Genomic DNA, 17065 nt, shown 5'->3' with positions numbered 1-17065 from the left:
TTACTCATAGCACAAAACTCGAACAAACGGCCAGCGCCGATCAATTAGGTTACAATGCTTACGCATTTCCAACTCCTAATAAGCGGTGATGTCCTCAAATATTTAGTTTTTTGCTTTATATCCATGTGCAGTTGTCTCTTCTTTGTTACTGAAGTAATTGTGGCAAGAAATGACATACTGAGTTGTTTAATGCAGCCATTTTTACAACCATAATAAGCATATCACATTTCAAGTCGTACATAAAAAAAGGCATTCCTTTTTTACGTCGGCCCTTCCATTTGCTAGAAAAATAAAAGAATGGCAGCGGCATCAATAACTATGCAATCTTCGGATAAATTGCATTTGAACATATTGTATTCATGAGCCACCTCCACGTGCTCCAACGCACTTGTACATTTATACGCTTCAGCAGGAATGCGTTCTTCATTCAAGGCAACGTGACAATCAAAAATAAGTAATACGCAAGCATATAATTTATTGCCAGAGAGACAATCTTCAAGACCAATTATCCTTGTCGAATCCGGCAACATTGATGCATTGAGGTAGCATATCTGGGTTTATTCCCCGGTTGCCTTCACCCAGAAATATCACGTTCTCGTGACGCCGGCGGCAGAAAGCATGTTCCATATCCGCCGCTAAGGTCTGTGAGTGGTGGCGCTGGCTAACACTGCGAGGGTTCTACTAGGAAACATAAATACCCAATAAAGTAGTTGGGGAAACGGCGTCGCGGTTGCTCAATTGGTAGAGCATCGCGTGCGAAATTCTGCGGGATCGTTCACCAACTTGGGCAAGTTGCTTTTTCATCCACTTTCATTTCCTTTATATGTACAATATGAAAGTCCATATTTTATGTTATAATATTAACAGTTTTTTTAAGAAAACGTTTCACTTTATCAAAGTACGCGTTTGCATAGGTTATCACGTATGCTTGGTCATGGTTTGCTAATATTGTCTCTTCCTACCAATAGCATGTAGAAGCAAGTGATTCGTTGCACAAACCCTCAGTAGGGCTGTAGCTAATGCCACGCTTTACGATTCACTGCATTTGACATTTCGCGATGAGTCGTGAACTCATACTAGACGATCGCTGCACCTCTAACATTCAGGGCGAACATCTGCATTTCCCAAAGTAATTGGCAAGCTTCTCCGGGCGTGTGATATTTCCCATGTCGTCGCAATGCTGGCCATTCCTCTCTTTCGCGCTGTGTCTCGTTAGCTAATGAGTAATCTAAACGCATCTTCAAATGCATAGTTTAGCTGGAGCATAAAATTTTGTTGCAAATCAAGTCGACACTATTGTGTTCGGTAAAGCTTCCTTTCATTTAAGTGTTTTAAAGATCTCCGACCACAGCACAGCTTCAGTAGCGCATGCCCTGTACTTCCTGTGAAGGCGACGCACCTCGTGAATTGTTCGTCGAGGGAAGAGCACTGGCGTTGTGTAAGAACATGGCCAACAGAGGAAGCACTGTGAGAAGTGTGTGACCCATCAGCCTTCTGACTGCTAGCTCAAAATGTAAGGATTTGTGTCTTTTAGTTCGCCGCATACATTTCTCAAGGGAACGTGCTGCTCTTGAAACTATTTGAGGCACATTTCTTTTAATTGTTGTAAAGTTATTTCTGCTTATTTAGTAAAGTCAGTGCAGCAAATAAGGGTACAACAAGTTGTTTAAAGAAATTCGAACTGCACTTACACTGCCATAATCGGCATTTTATATTTCGTGTTGTATTTTATTTAAGGCATTTCGTCTTTTTTTCTGTCAGCCCTACTAATATGTAAAAACTTTAGCTAGCAACTATCGCATGGGTAACAATGCAATCTGTAAAACATAATCTGAGAGAAGGTATTTATGTGGTAACCATCTCTTTGTGCCTTATATTGCATATCTATGTGCTTTCACAGCAATTCGTTGTAGATTTCACGGCCTTTCTGATGCGCAAATTTCTCAAAACGCACCATCAACTTTATACGAAAGAGACATACTCTTTAATACTAATTCTCCTGGGGAATACTTTTTAGTTGTTGCTGCAGCTATTTTCTACATTTCAGTGCTTTCCTCGAGCATGTGCTTGAAAATGAATACATTCCGCTTCACTGAGATGGTTTATTTGATGGTTGCGGTTCGTCTATTGAATAAAATACGTAAGTAATATATATTGTACATGTACATATTGGAATATATGATGTTATGCTTCACTATTGTCCTTTCAAGAAATGTACTACCTAATATTATTGTGTTAGAGGCTTGCACAAGCCATCAGCAATCTTGGTAAAAGTGTGCGTGCTACTTTAAAACTCTAATGTTGTACATTTTCTGGAATGCTTACTATTGCACAAAGACTTACACGAAAGCACTTAGCTGTTATGTTGCGTTAGCGAAACCAAGGAGCACGTTTATCTTCTTTTTCCTTGGGGCCAGGAGAATCATGACTTCAGCATGTTTGTTCTACCATTATCTACTAGAGTCTAAACTATTGCAGATCAGCCACTGAATTTCGAATGAAACAGTGCTCATAAAACAGGAAATTGTGCTAGATACAAAATCATGAATCTGGACAAGCACCGCGATTATACAGTAGTATGAACACCAAAGACAAATCTACGCTAAATAGTGAAAACTGGAAGAAATACTGTTGCATAGTGTGCAGGAATATCAATATACAAGGTGGCGTCTGTCACAAGTAGCCTGTATAATAAGCTACGCTTCTGTGGAGTGGTTTCCACTAAACAATTTATTCTTGTTCCTTTTTCCACCCTACACTGATATGTTGTAACTGTCGAACGAAAGTAAAGAAAATTATGGAAGCGATCGGCGACATTACAATTAGTATTGCATATTTTATATGAGATATAGTTGGTGATATATACATTATATGATGATCAGTACTAAAGGTACCCATGTACACAGTCACACGCGCAGTGACCCAACGTGCTCAAAGATCTACCACACCGTACTAAATCCCGCTATACAAGCTCAAGCAACACATAGGGCTAGCTTCACTTTGAGCAGACCATAAAGAATTATGATTGCTTCAAAAAGGTTTATTGAAGCGTGGCACATATCCTTTGTCACTTACCCTGCAACCCGTTTTAGCGGAAAACATTTTCGGCGAAAGCGGCACAAACCCAGTGACAGATTAATAGTCACAGAATTTTACGTGAAACATGATCATTGAAGATTGGCAGATATTCAATGTTTCATGCTGAGTAGCCAGGATTCGGTCCGATAGTTGGTTTTCAGAACGTTTCTTCGTGCACAATTTCGCGTTCTTCCACACAGTTAACCCCGGACTATCCAGGGAGCCAGATTTGCGTGAACGAGATCAATGGGCGACAAACATACAAAAACCAGGAGGACGTTCTAATGCAATAGGAAGTGCAAAGAAAATAACGCACCAGGACTTCTGAATTCCGTAGAAATACTAGTCATTCCCTCAGTTGTAACTGCACCATTTGATGGCAAGTATACCAGCTTGAGCGATCGACTTTCTACGATACTTGTTAAAAAGTAAAGAATACTACAATAGGGTAAACTGTTGAGCAACATTATGTTCGAGTAGGAGTTTTCTACATGCGTTGACCTCACTCTCAAATGCTTTGTTCGGTGCCGTAAATCACAGTACTGAATACCAAACATCGCTATAAGACAAGAAGGTGGGACACAACGGTGTCCCACATTCTGAATGGCATGATATAAATGAAATGACATTCGTGTGTTATCACCTAATATCTCCGATAATGGCAATTATTCTATGACTAAAATAGTTCGGTAGAGCACATTCCACGATGATTGTCGGCGGTAGTCCGTCGAGCATTGGACAAAAATGGCGACACAATGTATTTCCACCATGAAAACACCTTATGTATAAGGCACCTACTGCAGAGAGATTCCTTTCCCAACACTATGTACTGTACCATTTAGTGGCGCCGCCACGAAGCCTGCACGCATAATCTGAAATGCGTGGTGCGCCGATGCTTGCAAATACTGTGAAACACATACCACAGCTGGGCTCCTCGTCCCCGATTTTTTTCTGGGCATGCTCCGCCATCTATGGCACTGCTGTGAAATCTGCTCTGGTCGCCAAGAAGAGATGCTTGAAGCTCGAAGCACTGCATGTGCGAACGCTGACAATCCTACAATCCAGTGGCACATGCTTAGTGGCCTAAGTTTTATGAACGTTTTATTGAAGACGGGCACATGCCCAGCACATCTTCGGCGAATGTTTCTAAAACATGGGGCTGCTGTCTTTGAGGGATACCTGTCAATTGCTTCGACTTGGCCAAAAACAAGAGCAATTTGAGAACTTTCTCACTGACACATTCGACTGCTCGAAATGCTCCCCATCGCAAGAATAGGCTTCCGAAACGCAGCGAGGCCCTTCTCCCGCTTCCCATTGTGCATGCTGCACCATGTAGTGGTGCCGCCATGAAGTCCGCGCTTGGCACCGTCTCTGCTGCACCGGTTATCGTACAACATTATATATATATATATATATATATATATATATATATATATATATATATATATATATATATAGATATATATGTGTGTGTGTGTGTGTGTGTGTGTGTGTGTGTGTGTGTATGTGTGTGTGTGTAATGCAATACGCATTCTTAGGGTAGGAATTACTTCACGAAATTCCTGGGGACTATCTATCTATCTATCTATCTATCTATCTATCTATCTAATGGCTTTCTTGATGAACGTCCGTCGCAGGATAGTTCATGATCTAACGGGTAGCATTTAGGCCTAATGTACTGATGGAACAGGTTTCGAAAGGAAATGTTAAAACGACTTTGGTCACTGGATTGTTGGATTGGTTAAGTGACCCTGGGTTTCTGTAGATGTGCAACAAACCACTTCTTTGATGCCAACTTGGAACCTAGCGAACATATTGGACTTGAATGGACTGAAGTTGAATGTGCTGAACATGAATGACCTTGTTTGAGGTCAATTTGGGCCACTGGCCATCTCTAAAATGATAGGTGCCGCTCTTCTTTAACACCACCTTGAGTAAGCAGGGCCTTGCTTAGTAACTCAGGGGACCAATTGCAATGCATGTTCACTGACCTGGAGAGGCAAAGCAGAAGAGTGGGTCTGAAAATTAATCTGCAGGAAACTGAAGTAATGCTTTACAGTCTCGGTAGAGAACAGCAATTTACAATAGGCAGCGAGGCACTGGAATTCGTAAGGGAATACATCTACTTAGGGCAGGTAGTGACGGCGGATCCGGATCATGAGACGGAAATAATCAGAAGAATAAGAATTGGCTGGGGTGCGTTTGGCAGGCATTCTGAGATCATGAACAGCAGGTTGCCATTATCCCTCAAGAGAAAAGTATATAATAGCTGTTGTGTCTTACCAGTACTCACCTACGGGGCAGAAACCTGGAGGCTTACGAAAAGGGTTCTACTCAAATTGAGGACGACGCAACGAGCTATGGAAAGAAGAACGATAGGTGTAACGTTAAGGGATAAGAAAAGATCAGATTGGGTGAGGGAACAAACGCGAGTTAATGACATCTTAGTTGAAATCAAGAAAAAGAAATGGGCATGGGCAGGACATGTAATGAGGAGGGAAGATAACCGATGGTCATTAAGGGTTACGGACTGGATCCCTAAGGAAGGGAAGCGTAGCAGGGGCCGGCAGAAAGTTAGGTGGGCGGATTAGATTAAGAAGTTTGCAGGCATGGCATGGCCACAATTAGTACATGACCGGGGTTGTTGGAGAAGTATGGGAGAGGCCTTTGCCCTGCAGTGGGCGTAACCAGGCTGATGATGATGATGATGAGTAAGCAGGTGTGCAGCACTGGTTACGTGCCGTGTTTCAGTGACCCTAACGGAAGTCAAGGTGTGTCATGTAGTTAGGGCTACTAGGTCGGAGGCACTGTTCAATGCAGCGCTTTGACAAAACTTACGTCACTGGGTTCGCGCCTCGTGGTATGTACAATTTAAAAACACTAAATGATTCATATTTATCCGGTGGCATGTTCAATTGTGCCCAATTTGTATATATTGAAATAATCTTTCGTGCATATATAATCATGTTGGCCGCATGACCGTTCAGTGACCATTCCTACATTGTTTCAATGCTAATTGCATTAACGTTCGCATCAAGCATCCTTCTTGCGCTCACGTTGGGGGCTACACCCCGCCAACCGTGCAGCCTTAAAGGGGCCAGTGCACCGACCCCGCGAGGACCTACCTTTCCGCTTGCCTAATCTTTTGTATAATCAATTCAAAAGAAAGAGATGAAACAACTTGCCAAACGGGACTTTTTCTCAATTCAACGATCTCCATATGGGGCTTGATGGCAAATCCAAGGCCATCGTTTACATCGATGCGGAAGCTTGGCAGAGCAACGGAAAAACACCCAGTGTGCCGAAAATGTTGCCTTTCTCAGTGCCTTTAGAAAAAACAACTACATTTCTTCGAGCTTACACTTGGGTAACTGAGTGCGGGCGTATCTGTTTGTAACGATTGGCAAAACATTCGTGATTGTAGCCTGATAAGGAGTGTTGCAAATAACTACTGAGCCCACGTACGTTTACCCTATCTTCTTCCATAATTCCACGTTCGTGGGAAGTTTTCTCGTTGTCCAAACTACCTTTTTTTCAGGCAGGAGAAGAAAAAAATATGCCAATTTTTGTTCCACAATTTCTGTTTCATTCTACATTCTGTGTAATGCACCAAAATAAATTGTTTATTTTCTTCCGTAGTCTTATAGCCAAAGTCTACTAATTGATGTATTATTTATAGTCATTAAGATGTACTCGCCTCATTGCTGAATATATCACGAAGTAAGAAAAGATATCTAATGCCGGTATGAAGCGGACACCGATCACAGACGTACGCTGCATAAAACATACGCAGGCAGAGTTTCCAAAGGCAAAATAAGCGTGCAACTGTTTTTATACAATATTCCGTTACTTAAACAATATCGCAAATGCTTAAAGGAAGCAACTTTGTTGGAACATAGGCTGTGTTTCTGCAAAGTCACAGAAACATTTTTTTTCTTTTATCGCTGAGATGAAATCAGTACAGTCGAACTTTTTCCTACGCTGATCTTGAAATTGCTAACATGCGAGGAATTACCTGACAAATGATAACTATCCTATGTCAGGCTGCGACACTGATTGCTTCCAATGGTCATCGTTTGTTTTGCCACAATAAACTGCGCTCTTCGTTGATATATAGGCTTCCTGTATCACAACGCCAATTTCGAATCAGCATCATTCGGAAATTTGTAATAAAAATGAAGCGAAGCCGAAATTAAAATTTTTGTACCTTTACTGATTCCTCACTAGGTGAACAAGATCGAAGCTTTATGAGAAAGTCAGGTTTAACTCATTATCGATAATTACGCATAGCTGCCACAATTTCTCGGTAAAAAAGAGTTGTTAGACAATGAGGGCAGCCAATCTCTTTTAAGGACATTTCCCGCCCATCGCAATAATTATTATGCAGCGCCAACTGGCCCAATAAATTGCAGTACTAAACACAATTGAATGCCACTGCTACGAATGTTCAGCTACAATTCAAACGAACTGAAAGCAATAAGTATAGCGAAGCATTGTGCAGGAGATAACTGAGAAGGAAAATTATTAGGTTCGAGTAATGCAGACGTTTTGAGAATAGTAGCGTTGCTTAAGGCTTTTGCCCGTAAGTCTAGTAGACACTAAGTCTACCTTTCGAAGTATTAGCACATTTCTGACACGTTCTTTTGTAGCATGACACAAGATACTTAGGAACGTAGACGAATGATTGGCAAAATGGTTTTCACTAAATTTATTTTTCAGATTTAGGCTCCCATGGTATTGGGGTTTCCGGAAAATGTATTCCAGAAACCACAACTGATTCAGGTGAGCTTACACAATGAACGCTTTGCTTAATCCAGTTACGCGGTAGAGATATTATTTTCTGTCTTTATAACTACATGTTCAGTATGACGCGTTTAGTTTAGTAACAGCTTCCCTAAATACTAGTTGAATGTGATAGCATCACTTTCAACAAAAGCGGCTGCCTTCAGGGATAATTCGAGACTTCCAAACTGTTCCATGCTCGGAATAGCTCAACGCTATATTACCATTTGAAAGGCTAAAATACAATATTTGCAATGATTTCCAATTAACATTAATCCGGCAGTTATGCGCACTAAGTGCCTTTTAGTGATGTAAGGTTACATGCTTCACTATTAAATGTATGAACAAGATATATTAATACAGGCTACGGTGTTCAAAATCATTGAGAAGAAGCTTATTGAAGCAATATGGAAGTTCTTGCACAGCATATTTAACATGAATAGTAACAGTTAGAGTTTCGTTGCGCATTGCCAATAATTGTGTGACTTTAGCTATGTCTACTGATTTAGATGGAAGAAAAATGTTAGAAAATGCGTTTTTGGCTGATTAGTGATATTTGAATGCCGAAAGACAGGACGAATAGAGGGTTCTGTGTGCTGTTTTCATAATCCTAGTCTTCGTTTCGATTCGTCACATTTAACTGTTGTAGAAACAAAATATTTGCGTGATACGGCGCTGTGGTATGACTACTACATTTATCTGGTATTCTGTTATTCTGGTATTCTGGTAATCTGGATCTTGTATTCTGTTAGGAGTCATATTCAGTGCTCAAAATACGTTTGCAGTGATTACTTTGCCTTGGAATAAAATGGTTATAAAATATTTTATCACCTTGCTAAGCCATTAGTGCCCACTATGTTTCTGAAATTAAAACACTAATTTCATTCGTGAATAATTTTTGAAGAATGATGCTGTTTTTCACAGTACGCCAATTTCCGTAAACTGGTGTTGCCAAGACCATCACATTCGACTTTTTGGAGGTTGCATGATCTCTTGATCAATTCATCAATAAACTTCAAGCAGTATCAAACAAAGCAGGTACTTCTGCCTGTGCCACTTCGCTTTTCTTCACACCTAAAATATTCTTTCCAAATCGGACTGTTTCGTTTAGGTTTCTCAAACAAATGGTTTAAATGCTGAATGCGTAACATTCCACATACAATGCATCTTTGTAGAGTATTTGAATGCCCGTGCACTATATATTGAACGCTGCGCCTATGCTACGCTAGAGGTACGCTGGGCCTATGTTTATGTACATATAGCGTTTTTCGCTTGTGTTTCGACAGAACATTTTTTTTGTGCGGGACAATGGCAGGTAATAAGGAATAATATTGACCATGTGTGCCGTGGCATCATTCCTCCCATTCTCGTTTTTGCCGGCGGCAAAGGCGACAATGTTCCTCTCTTCTCAGCCAGCAATGTGAGCAATTTTCGGTAAACTTTAGTTAATAAAAATAAATTCAACATTGTAGCAATATTCTTTTATTATAAAAGGATCACCTATACAAACTATGATTATAGGTTAAAAGTTGCGCACAATGAAGTATAAACAAAAAATACAATGTATACGTTTCTGTGAAACAAGTTGAGCTTTGCAGTGAAAGCAGGATAACTTGCATTAGGGATCAATAGGCGGGTGTGTCTTTTAAAAGGTCAGAAAATTATAACAAGTGTCTCGCCGAGAAAGCCACACAACAGGATTATATTGCAAGAAACGGACTCTCACTGGAGCAGAGGTCGACAGTAAACTGAAGTTTTCAATGACCGCTGAATGAAATGTTCAACGCATTTGTATTGTATTCCTGTACTCTTCGTAAATTATCGCTAACATACAAATTTTTATTTATATGCTATATTTTATATACAAACATTTTATTTGCACTGCGCAATCTCTGAAAGCAACATCGCCCGCTGGGGCGTCGGCGTCAGCAGGCGTTTGGTGTGTTGCGACACCACTTAACCGAACACGCGAGGGTTCGACTCACCCGCGTCTAACCGTGCGTGTCTTAGCCTTCTATAGGAAAAGGGGGATCCTGGTGGTTGACCCAATGCAGGGTGTTTGGACCTTTACGGCCCCTCGGCGGCGGCAACACACCTTTTTGGCCTCGGCTTCTAGTAGACGGCACCCCCGGACTGTCGCACCAGGGGGAAATCGGTAGTTGTCTTTTTCTGTCTTCATCTCTGTCTGTCTCGAACCTTCGTGTTTCTCTCTCATTTTCCACCTCTCATGTCTTCTCACTTCATTTGCTGCCAATTTTCCATGCAGCAAGGATTAACTTGGTGTAGTTCACCCAACCTTGGATCTATTATACTCTGTTATAGTTGCTATGTACAGCTGGCGTCAGCGTTTCCCACGGGTCTCGCAGCTCCCCGTTGTTGGGCTCGATGGTGGGTGGCTGGCATAGCTGCCCAAATATAATAAATTATTGGTGGATTTATACACCTTTCCCCTACTTTCTTTCCCCGACCGAAGAAACTTTTCAATTTCTTGCCCAACGCAAGGAATCCTTCCCGCGCTACTACGCTATATTACCCTTTCACCATTCACCGCTGCGAAAGTTCTCACCGACGTGCTAGGTCCTGGATACAATATCACTAAAAGGGCTAGCGGCGACCTACTGCATGAAGTACATGACCAGCTCCAACATGAAAAGATTTCTAATATTGTGGATTTTGGTGATGTCGAAATCGCAGTGACCCCACATCGCTCTATGAACACGTCCCGAAGTGTGGTATCAGATGCTCATCTTCTGAATCTGAGAGAAGAACAACTCGAAGGAAGGAATGAACAGAATATGGTCGAAGTACAAACAATAAGGATCAAGCGCGACACCAAAGAAATTCCTAGAATACATCTCATTCTCACCTTCGCTACGAGTGCACTGCCAGAATCTCTCAATCGAGGATACACAAAAACACGAGTAAGACCATGTATTCCAAATCCACGTAGATTATTCAATTATCAAAGATTTGGCCATGGCGCACAAAAGTGCCAAGGCCGTCTCACAAGTGCAAAATCTGATCAAGAGCACGCTTCCGACAACTGCACTGGCGCGTTTCACTGTATGAACTTCGACGGTGATCACGCCACATATTCGCGATCATGTCCGACGTTGAAAAAAGAAAAGGGTATTATTACACTGAAAGGTAAAAAGAACATACCATTTCAAGAAGCTGGAAAACGTGTTTGATTCATTCATACCGCAGACTATGTTGGTGCGGAGCGTAAGGGGGGCAATGCCGCAAAGGTCTCCGGAATCTGCACGGCCCACAAAGAGTGGCCGCGGTTGTGCCGCCAGCCCCCTCGGCGATAACATCCAGCTCTGCTTTGCCGTCACTGAAAGAGGGCCCATCGACGTCAGCATTGGTAGGCACGAAGGCTTCATCTGTTCAGGTAACGCCTTAACGACAAACGCGCGACTCACAAGAGCGGACGTCCAGTACCTGTCAAGTGGCAATAGACACTACTCTAAGCCAGACGGTGCAGAAAGCGCGGAAGGACCGCCGCAAGTCTTAGGACTGCGGCAAGAAAGACGAACTCCGCATTACGGGGCCCGGGAAGGACCCTGTAATCTAAACCAACTTCCCTCGCTAAACACACAGCATACACACTCTCCTTAATAAGGAGACATAAAAAACTACACTGTAACGTCAGGGGACTCCTACATAACCTCGATGATGTCAAGGAACTCCTACGTAAATAATATCCAAAGCTGCTGTGTGTCCGACAGATTCATTTAAAACTTACACGGAAAGGCTTTCTACCACAATTTAACATTTTCCGCCAAGACCGTGACGTTGCTTTCGCTTCATCCGGTGTTGTCGCAATTATAGTTGATAAGCGCGTAGCATGTCAGGCCTTCGAACTCCGAACACCGCTTGAGGCAGTGGCGGTTCCAGCCTTACTGTCAGGAAAACTCGCTACAATCACTTTTGTGCACATACCACACCACTATCGACTCCAAATAGCAGAATTTCTTAGTCTACTCAATGAGCTGCCGGAGCCTTACGTACTCTTTGGGGATTTCAACGCGTACCATGCTCTCTGGAGAGACTCTCGACGCGATGTCAAAGGACGCCTAATAGAACATTTTCTTGTTTCTACAGGCACATGCTTATTAAATAAAAAGGAGCCGACATTCTATAGCATAGCGCACCTAGAATGGGAGGTGCCTAGAATGGGAGGTGGGTAAAAACGCATATGGGAGTGATATTTCTCCCATCTGCTTCAAAACTTTAGAAAAAAATGAATTTCTCCCACACCCCTCTCAATAAGACGCTTCATCTGCACATTGAGAAAAAAAAAAGGAAATCACTCAGATGCAGCGACACACTTTTAAAGATTTTAGTGTGAACTAGGCTATTGCATACTTTACCGTTTTTATAATTGCTACTACATTAGAGTGCATTCTACAAACGAATGAGACAACAAAAAAAGAGGCACGTGCTGTGGTGGAATGATCAATGCAATAATGCGCGTAAGGAGAAAAACAAAGCCTGGCGTTTACTGCGTCCGTCTCCGACGGAAGACCTCATCAACATTAAGCACGCCAAGGCCAAAGGCAAATGAACACGTCGTATCGCTAAAACACAAAGCTGGGAAAAATACCGTCAAAATCATACATTTCTATACGCAAGAAGCAAAAGCCTGGAACAGGCTAAGAAAATTAATTAGTCGACGAACCTACAGTATGCTTTGGTCGGTGATCAAGGCGGAAGCCTTCAAGACCAGGCGAACACTCTGAGACAACACTTAAAGCGTGTTTCTCCCTCTGCGAACTACTCACAGTCAATCCAGAAACATAAACAGATAGCTGAAAGCAAGGCACTAAACCGTAAAGGTAGCGAAGCTGAACCGTACAGCCATCCTTTTAGCATTGCCAAGTTCAGAGCTTCCTTGAGCGGCTGCGCGAAATTGGCGCCAGGAGTTGACAGAATTATGCACATAATAATAAAAAATCTTCACCCTGACAGGCAGATGGCTCTGTTGTATATTTCGAACATTATCTGGGAGAGAGGATACATTCCATTGGCATGGAAAGAGGTGATTGTAGTCCCTGTCTTGACACAAGGTAAAGATCCGTCCTCTGTGGCAAGGTACCGACCCATAGCATTCACAAGTTGTTCACGTTAACTCTTTGAAAAAAATGATAAAACGCTGGCTTCTACATTTCCTTGAATCAAACAAGCTCCTTGACCCATATCAGTGTGGTGTTAGGAAAGGTCGATCGATGACAGACCACCTCGTTCGCATTGAAGCATATATTCGCGAGGCTTTCATACTCAAACAGTTCTTTGTTTTCGCGTTCTTAGACATGGAAACTGCTTACGATACGACGTGGCGCTATGGAATTCCCCATGACATCGGAAATAGGCATCCGCGGAAAAATCCTTAATGTAATTTAAAGCTATTTACCAAATCGCACATTCCGTGTTAGTATCGGTAATGTTCTCTCAAGACCATTTCTACAGGGAACTGGGGTACCGCAGGGTGGCATGCTTAGCTGCACACTTTTTATCATAAAAATAAATTCTTTGCGCTCATCAATACGCCGTAGTACATTTTATTCGGTATTTGTTGATGACATTCAGGTAGGACTTAAGTCACGTAATCTCGCTGTCTGCGAGCGACAAGTACAGCTTTGTATAAAGAAGGTTTCTAAGTTGGCCCATCAAAATGGCCTTATGGTCAATGCCAACAAGCGCACCTGCCTTCTTTTCACACAAAAAAAAGTGGTTTCACAGCAAATCCTCAAGTAGAACTTCAGGGCCAGCACATGCCTGTGAGTACAGAACACAAACTTTTAGGCGTAATTTAAGACACTCAATTAATCTTTATTTCACACCTGATGTACTGTATAAAGAAATGCGTAAAAACCATGAACATTCTTAAAGTTCTATCACACACAGTGTGGGGTAGTTTCAGTTTAATTGAACGGCATCATGAACCGTTACAACAGTGTCATTCCAACACGCTTAGACTATGGGCCAATAGTTTATCAATCGGGTACCCCTAGTGCATTGAAGATGCCAGCTCCTCTCCATCACCAAGGTATCTATCTGCCTGGAAACCGATGCCTTCAGGACAAGTCCTGTGGAGAGTCTATACGTTGAAGCTAATGAGTGGGGGCTTCATCTTCAGAGGTCGTACTCAAGTTTTATGTACTTTCTGAATGTAAATGCGAACCTCGATCATCCCTCTTATCCAAGTGTAAACAACATGACATTAGCAACTTTATTTAATAATCGAACGGCAGTTGGAGAACCCTTCTCACTTCGTGTACAGAAACTCACTCAGGAAATTGATGTTCCACAAACAATACAGACCATAATCATCATCATCACCAAAACAACACCAATTCCGAATTATCCAGCGCGGCTACTAAGTAGTAACCTGCTCCGTGAGGGTAGATTAGTCTGGCCGTCTTTTATGTTGCTCGTACAGTTAAGGTTATATAGAGAATCGATCCGTAACGCATGTGGTAGCGGCGGTGGTGTTATTGTTTAGAGCATGTGCTTCCTGGCACTTGCGCCTAAGGGCCGGGGTGAGGCATTCACGCTTTTTCTATAGATTGTTTTGTCTTTTGATAATTTTGAAACATGTATACTATGTTCATTGCACACTTCACTTGCCCCTGTGATACTGTTGGTAGATAAATAGTTTGTAGTATTTATAGGAATAGGCCTATGTAAAGTCATGTTATATCCTTGACATCATGTGGCAATGTCAACTCATTGCACCAAGTGTTTTTCTTTGGCTGGAACTGGTTTTGCGTCGTGAAAACCCATTGATATTAAATCATCGACGAAATACCAAAGCCTTTCTCCATGTGACCCACACTTAAATAGTAAATACACCTCTCTAACAAACAATATTTCCAACTAAAAGGATGATTTTGCCACCGTAAGAGTAAGTGTGTTACGTTTGACTCTTCGGCTGGCAAGTCCTTCAGGTTTAGGTAGTTCCAAAGAGTTACATATCCCTTCGAGGACATGCAACGTGCTGTACTGCCATAAGCGCCTTGCTTACGTTATGAAGCACACCACTGCATCCTTCGAAAGTATAAAGTGCAATTTTAAAACTTTCACAATGCAGTTGGAGCGTCAAGCAACCACTCGTTGCCTCCCATCGTTCAAGTATCGATGGAAAATGTCCCCTTGTTCTTGAAGAGCTCAAAGCTCAATATTCTGCCCACTTAATCATCATGCAAGTCTTTACGGCGGCCTAAATTTGTATTTGAATAAATCGCACTCTTAATTTCCAGGTCCAACGTACGGCACAGTCGAAACAGCAGTCGTTGTAAGTTCCGAGTTAGCTTCTTCCTTCCAGGAAACTGCTGATCACGAGCACAAACAACTAGTTGACTACCTGCGCCTCTTATTTGCTGCCGTAAGTATATTTTAATCAAGTTCAAGGCATGATTGCCGAGTATAGAAACACAAGGTCACATCACTATTTCTGCGCTCGACGGTTTAAACCAACGGGTTCAGAAAGCTTGTGCAGCATATAAAGTACTTGTGTATTTTAGTCAAGATAGAGAACAATAAATTATGCATTCATATTTGCGATATTCCTAATCGTATTTGCAGTAAAGCAGTTGAAATAGTGCTGCTTCGTGAATAACTTAGTTGCATTAGAATATATTAGCTCTGACGTGGCTCATTAAGTTTCTTGAAGTGTATAAAATGCAAATATTAGGTGTGTGCATAATACATACTAAACGCTGGCGTAGGAAATGGGGAACATAAGTTCGTAGGATGTCGCACACCATATGTCAGGTGTTTTGGCAGGAGATTTATGGTTATTAAAAACAGCCGTTTTAAATGAAACCATGCATTTTAGGACATATTATTAGCTTAGCGGTGGCAACCTTGAACAAAATGTGATAACTTGTAGACTATATTGAAAAAAAAAGGATCTTTAGGTTTTCAATTTTTTCTACTGTTAGGCTGATTACAATAGCGAAGTCTAGGTGAGCGCAGCATTCCTCACAGTAAATTATTTTCAATCCTTAAGGGTGGTTTTTTGTCTGTAATTTACATCGTTAGACCTTTAGTTGTGTAAATGTGTGCGTTAAGGCCGATTTGCCCCCATGAGAAACATTAAAGGTTGCAAATCGGCTTACATTACGCGCATGTCAAATTATGTGTTGAATGTTCACGCCAGGTGACGTGACCAGTAACCGCCTCTCGCAAGCGCGTTTAGGTACACGTTTGTGCATCCTTGTTTTGCTTCAATTTCGAAATAATAGGGAGCGCTAAAAATGAGGGTTTAAAAGAAAAACAAGAAATATTTGATAATAGGCGATGGTTCTTATGAAGAAACATTTTAAAGAAACAATTAAAATATGTCTACTACAATTTAACCATAAAGCTTGGGCAATTGACATAAACGAAAATAAACCTTCAATTTTATCGTGATTACTCGCAATTCTGAGAAGCCTCCAAAATTAGACTGCTGATTCGACTAGTCTTGTATAAATGACAAAACCTGAGGTAATATTAGGCTCAGAATTATAGCTGAGCTGTTTCGTTCCAATTATGTTACTTACCGAATAGGTCGCGACTGTCACTGGTGCTTGGTTTTCATCCTGGCTCAGGAAATTATTGCTTATTGCGCTCTTGAAGTAGATGTCGGGTCATGGAAGCCGTGTGGGCCCAGGTAAACGTGTTGAAATGGCAAATATTATATTGTGTGTTGCTTCTATTGGCTGGCGAGTAGCACCGCAGGCAATATGTCGCACTTTGGTGCAGCAATAGAAAATTAACTACAGAGAGTTTCGTAATGGCCTGAGGCTTCAATGGGCCAGAGGTTCCCTGGTCCCAGGTCAACATTTCATAATCTAGTATCAGTGACTCAAGTAAAAATTTTTACAGACATGCAATTTTCCTACTTTCAACAATAGTTGCTGGATCCAAACTGCCAAACATTATACTAGATATTATTTTTCTAATTTGCCCAGATCTTTTCGGTCTGCCCTTGTACTACGCGCTGCAAGTGACCACTGTTCAGTGTATCGTGAAATGTACGTGCAATACGTAGTAGTTACCAGCAGCGCTAAAAAACGCATCCATAACTGCGAAAATGCACACAGAGTAGAGATACAACTTGCCGTTGACTCGTACAAAGATAATTTTGAAACTTTCTCAGAATTAGTTCGAATGCAAAAATTATGGAATACATTTAGGTACAAGTTTTCTAGGC

At 41.7% G+C, this 17065-nt stretch overlaps 1 protein-coding gene across 1 annotated transcript in view; it reads left to right on the top strand.

Moving 5' to 3' along the window:
- The first annotated feature begins 1328 nt into the window (after window positions 1–1328).
- The window catches only part of LOC142564321 (uncharacterized), a 66399-nt gene continuing 50662 nt past the window's right edge, over window positions 1329–17065 (top strand). Inside the window, exons 1-4 of the mRNA XM_075675276.1 lie at window positions 1329–1513; window positions 2048–2140; window positions 7798–7860; window positions 15126–15250. Of these exons, the coding sequence (XP_075531391.1) occupies window positions 2062–2140; window positions 7798–7860; window positions 15126–15250 (267 nt within the window). The 5' untranslated portion in view covers window positions 1329–1513; window positions 2048–2061. The remainder of the gene's footprint in view (window positions 1514–2047; window positions 2141–7797; window positions 7861–15125; window positions 15251–17065) is intronic.

This window comes from Dermacentor variabilis, chromosome 11, assembly GCF_050947875.1.
Source record: "Dermacentor variabilis isolate Ectoservices chromosome 11, ASM5094787v1, whole genome shotgun sequence".
Taxonomy (NCBI): domain Eukaryota; kingdom Metazoa; phylum Arthropoda; class Arachnida; order Ixodida; family Ixodidae; genus Dermacentor; species Dermacentor variabilis.
The sequence above is the reverse complement of the archived record's forward strand: the minus strand, read 5'-3'. Positions and strand labels throughout refer to the sequence as shown.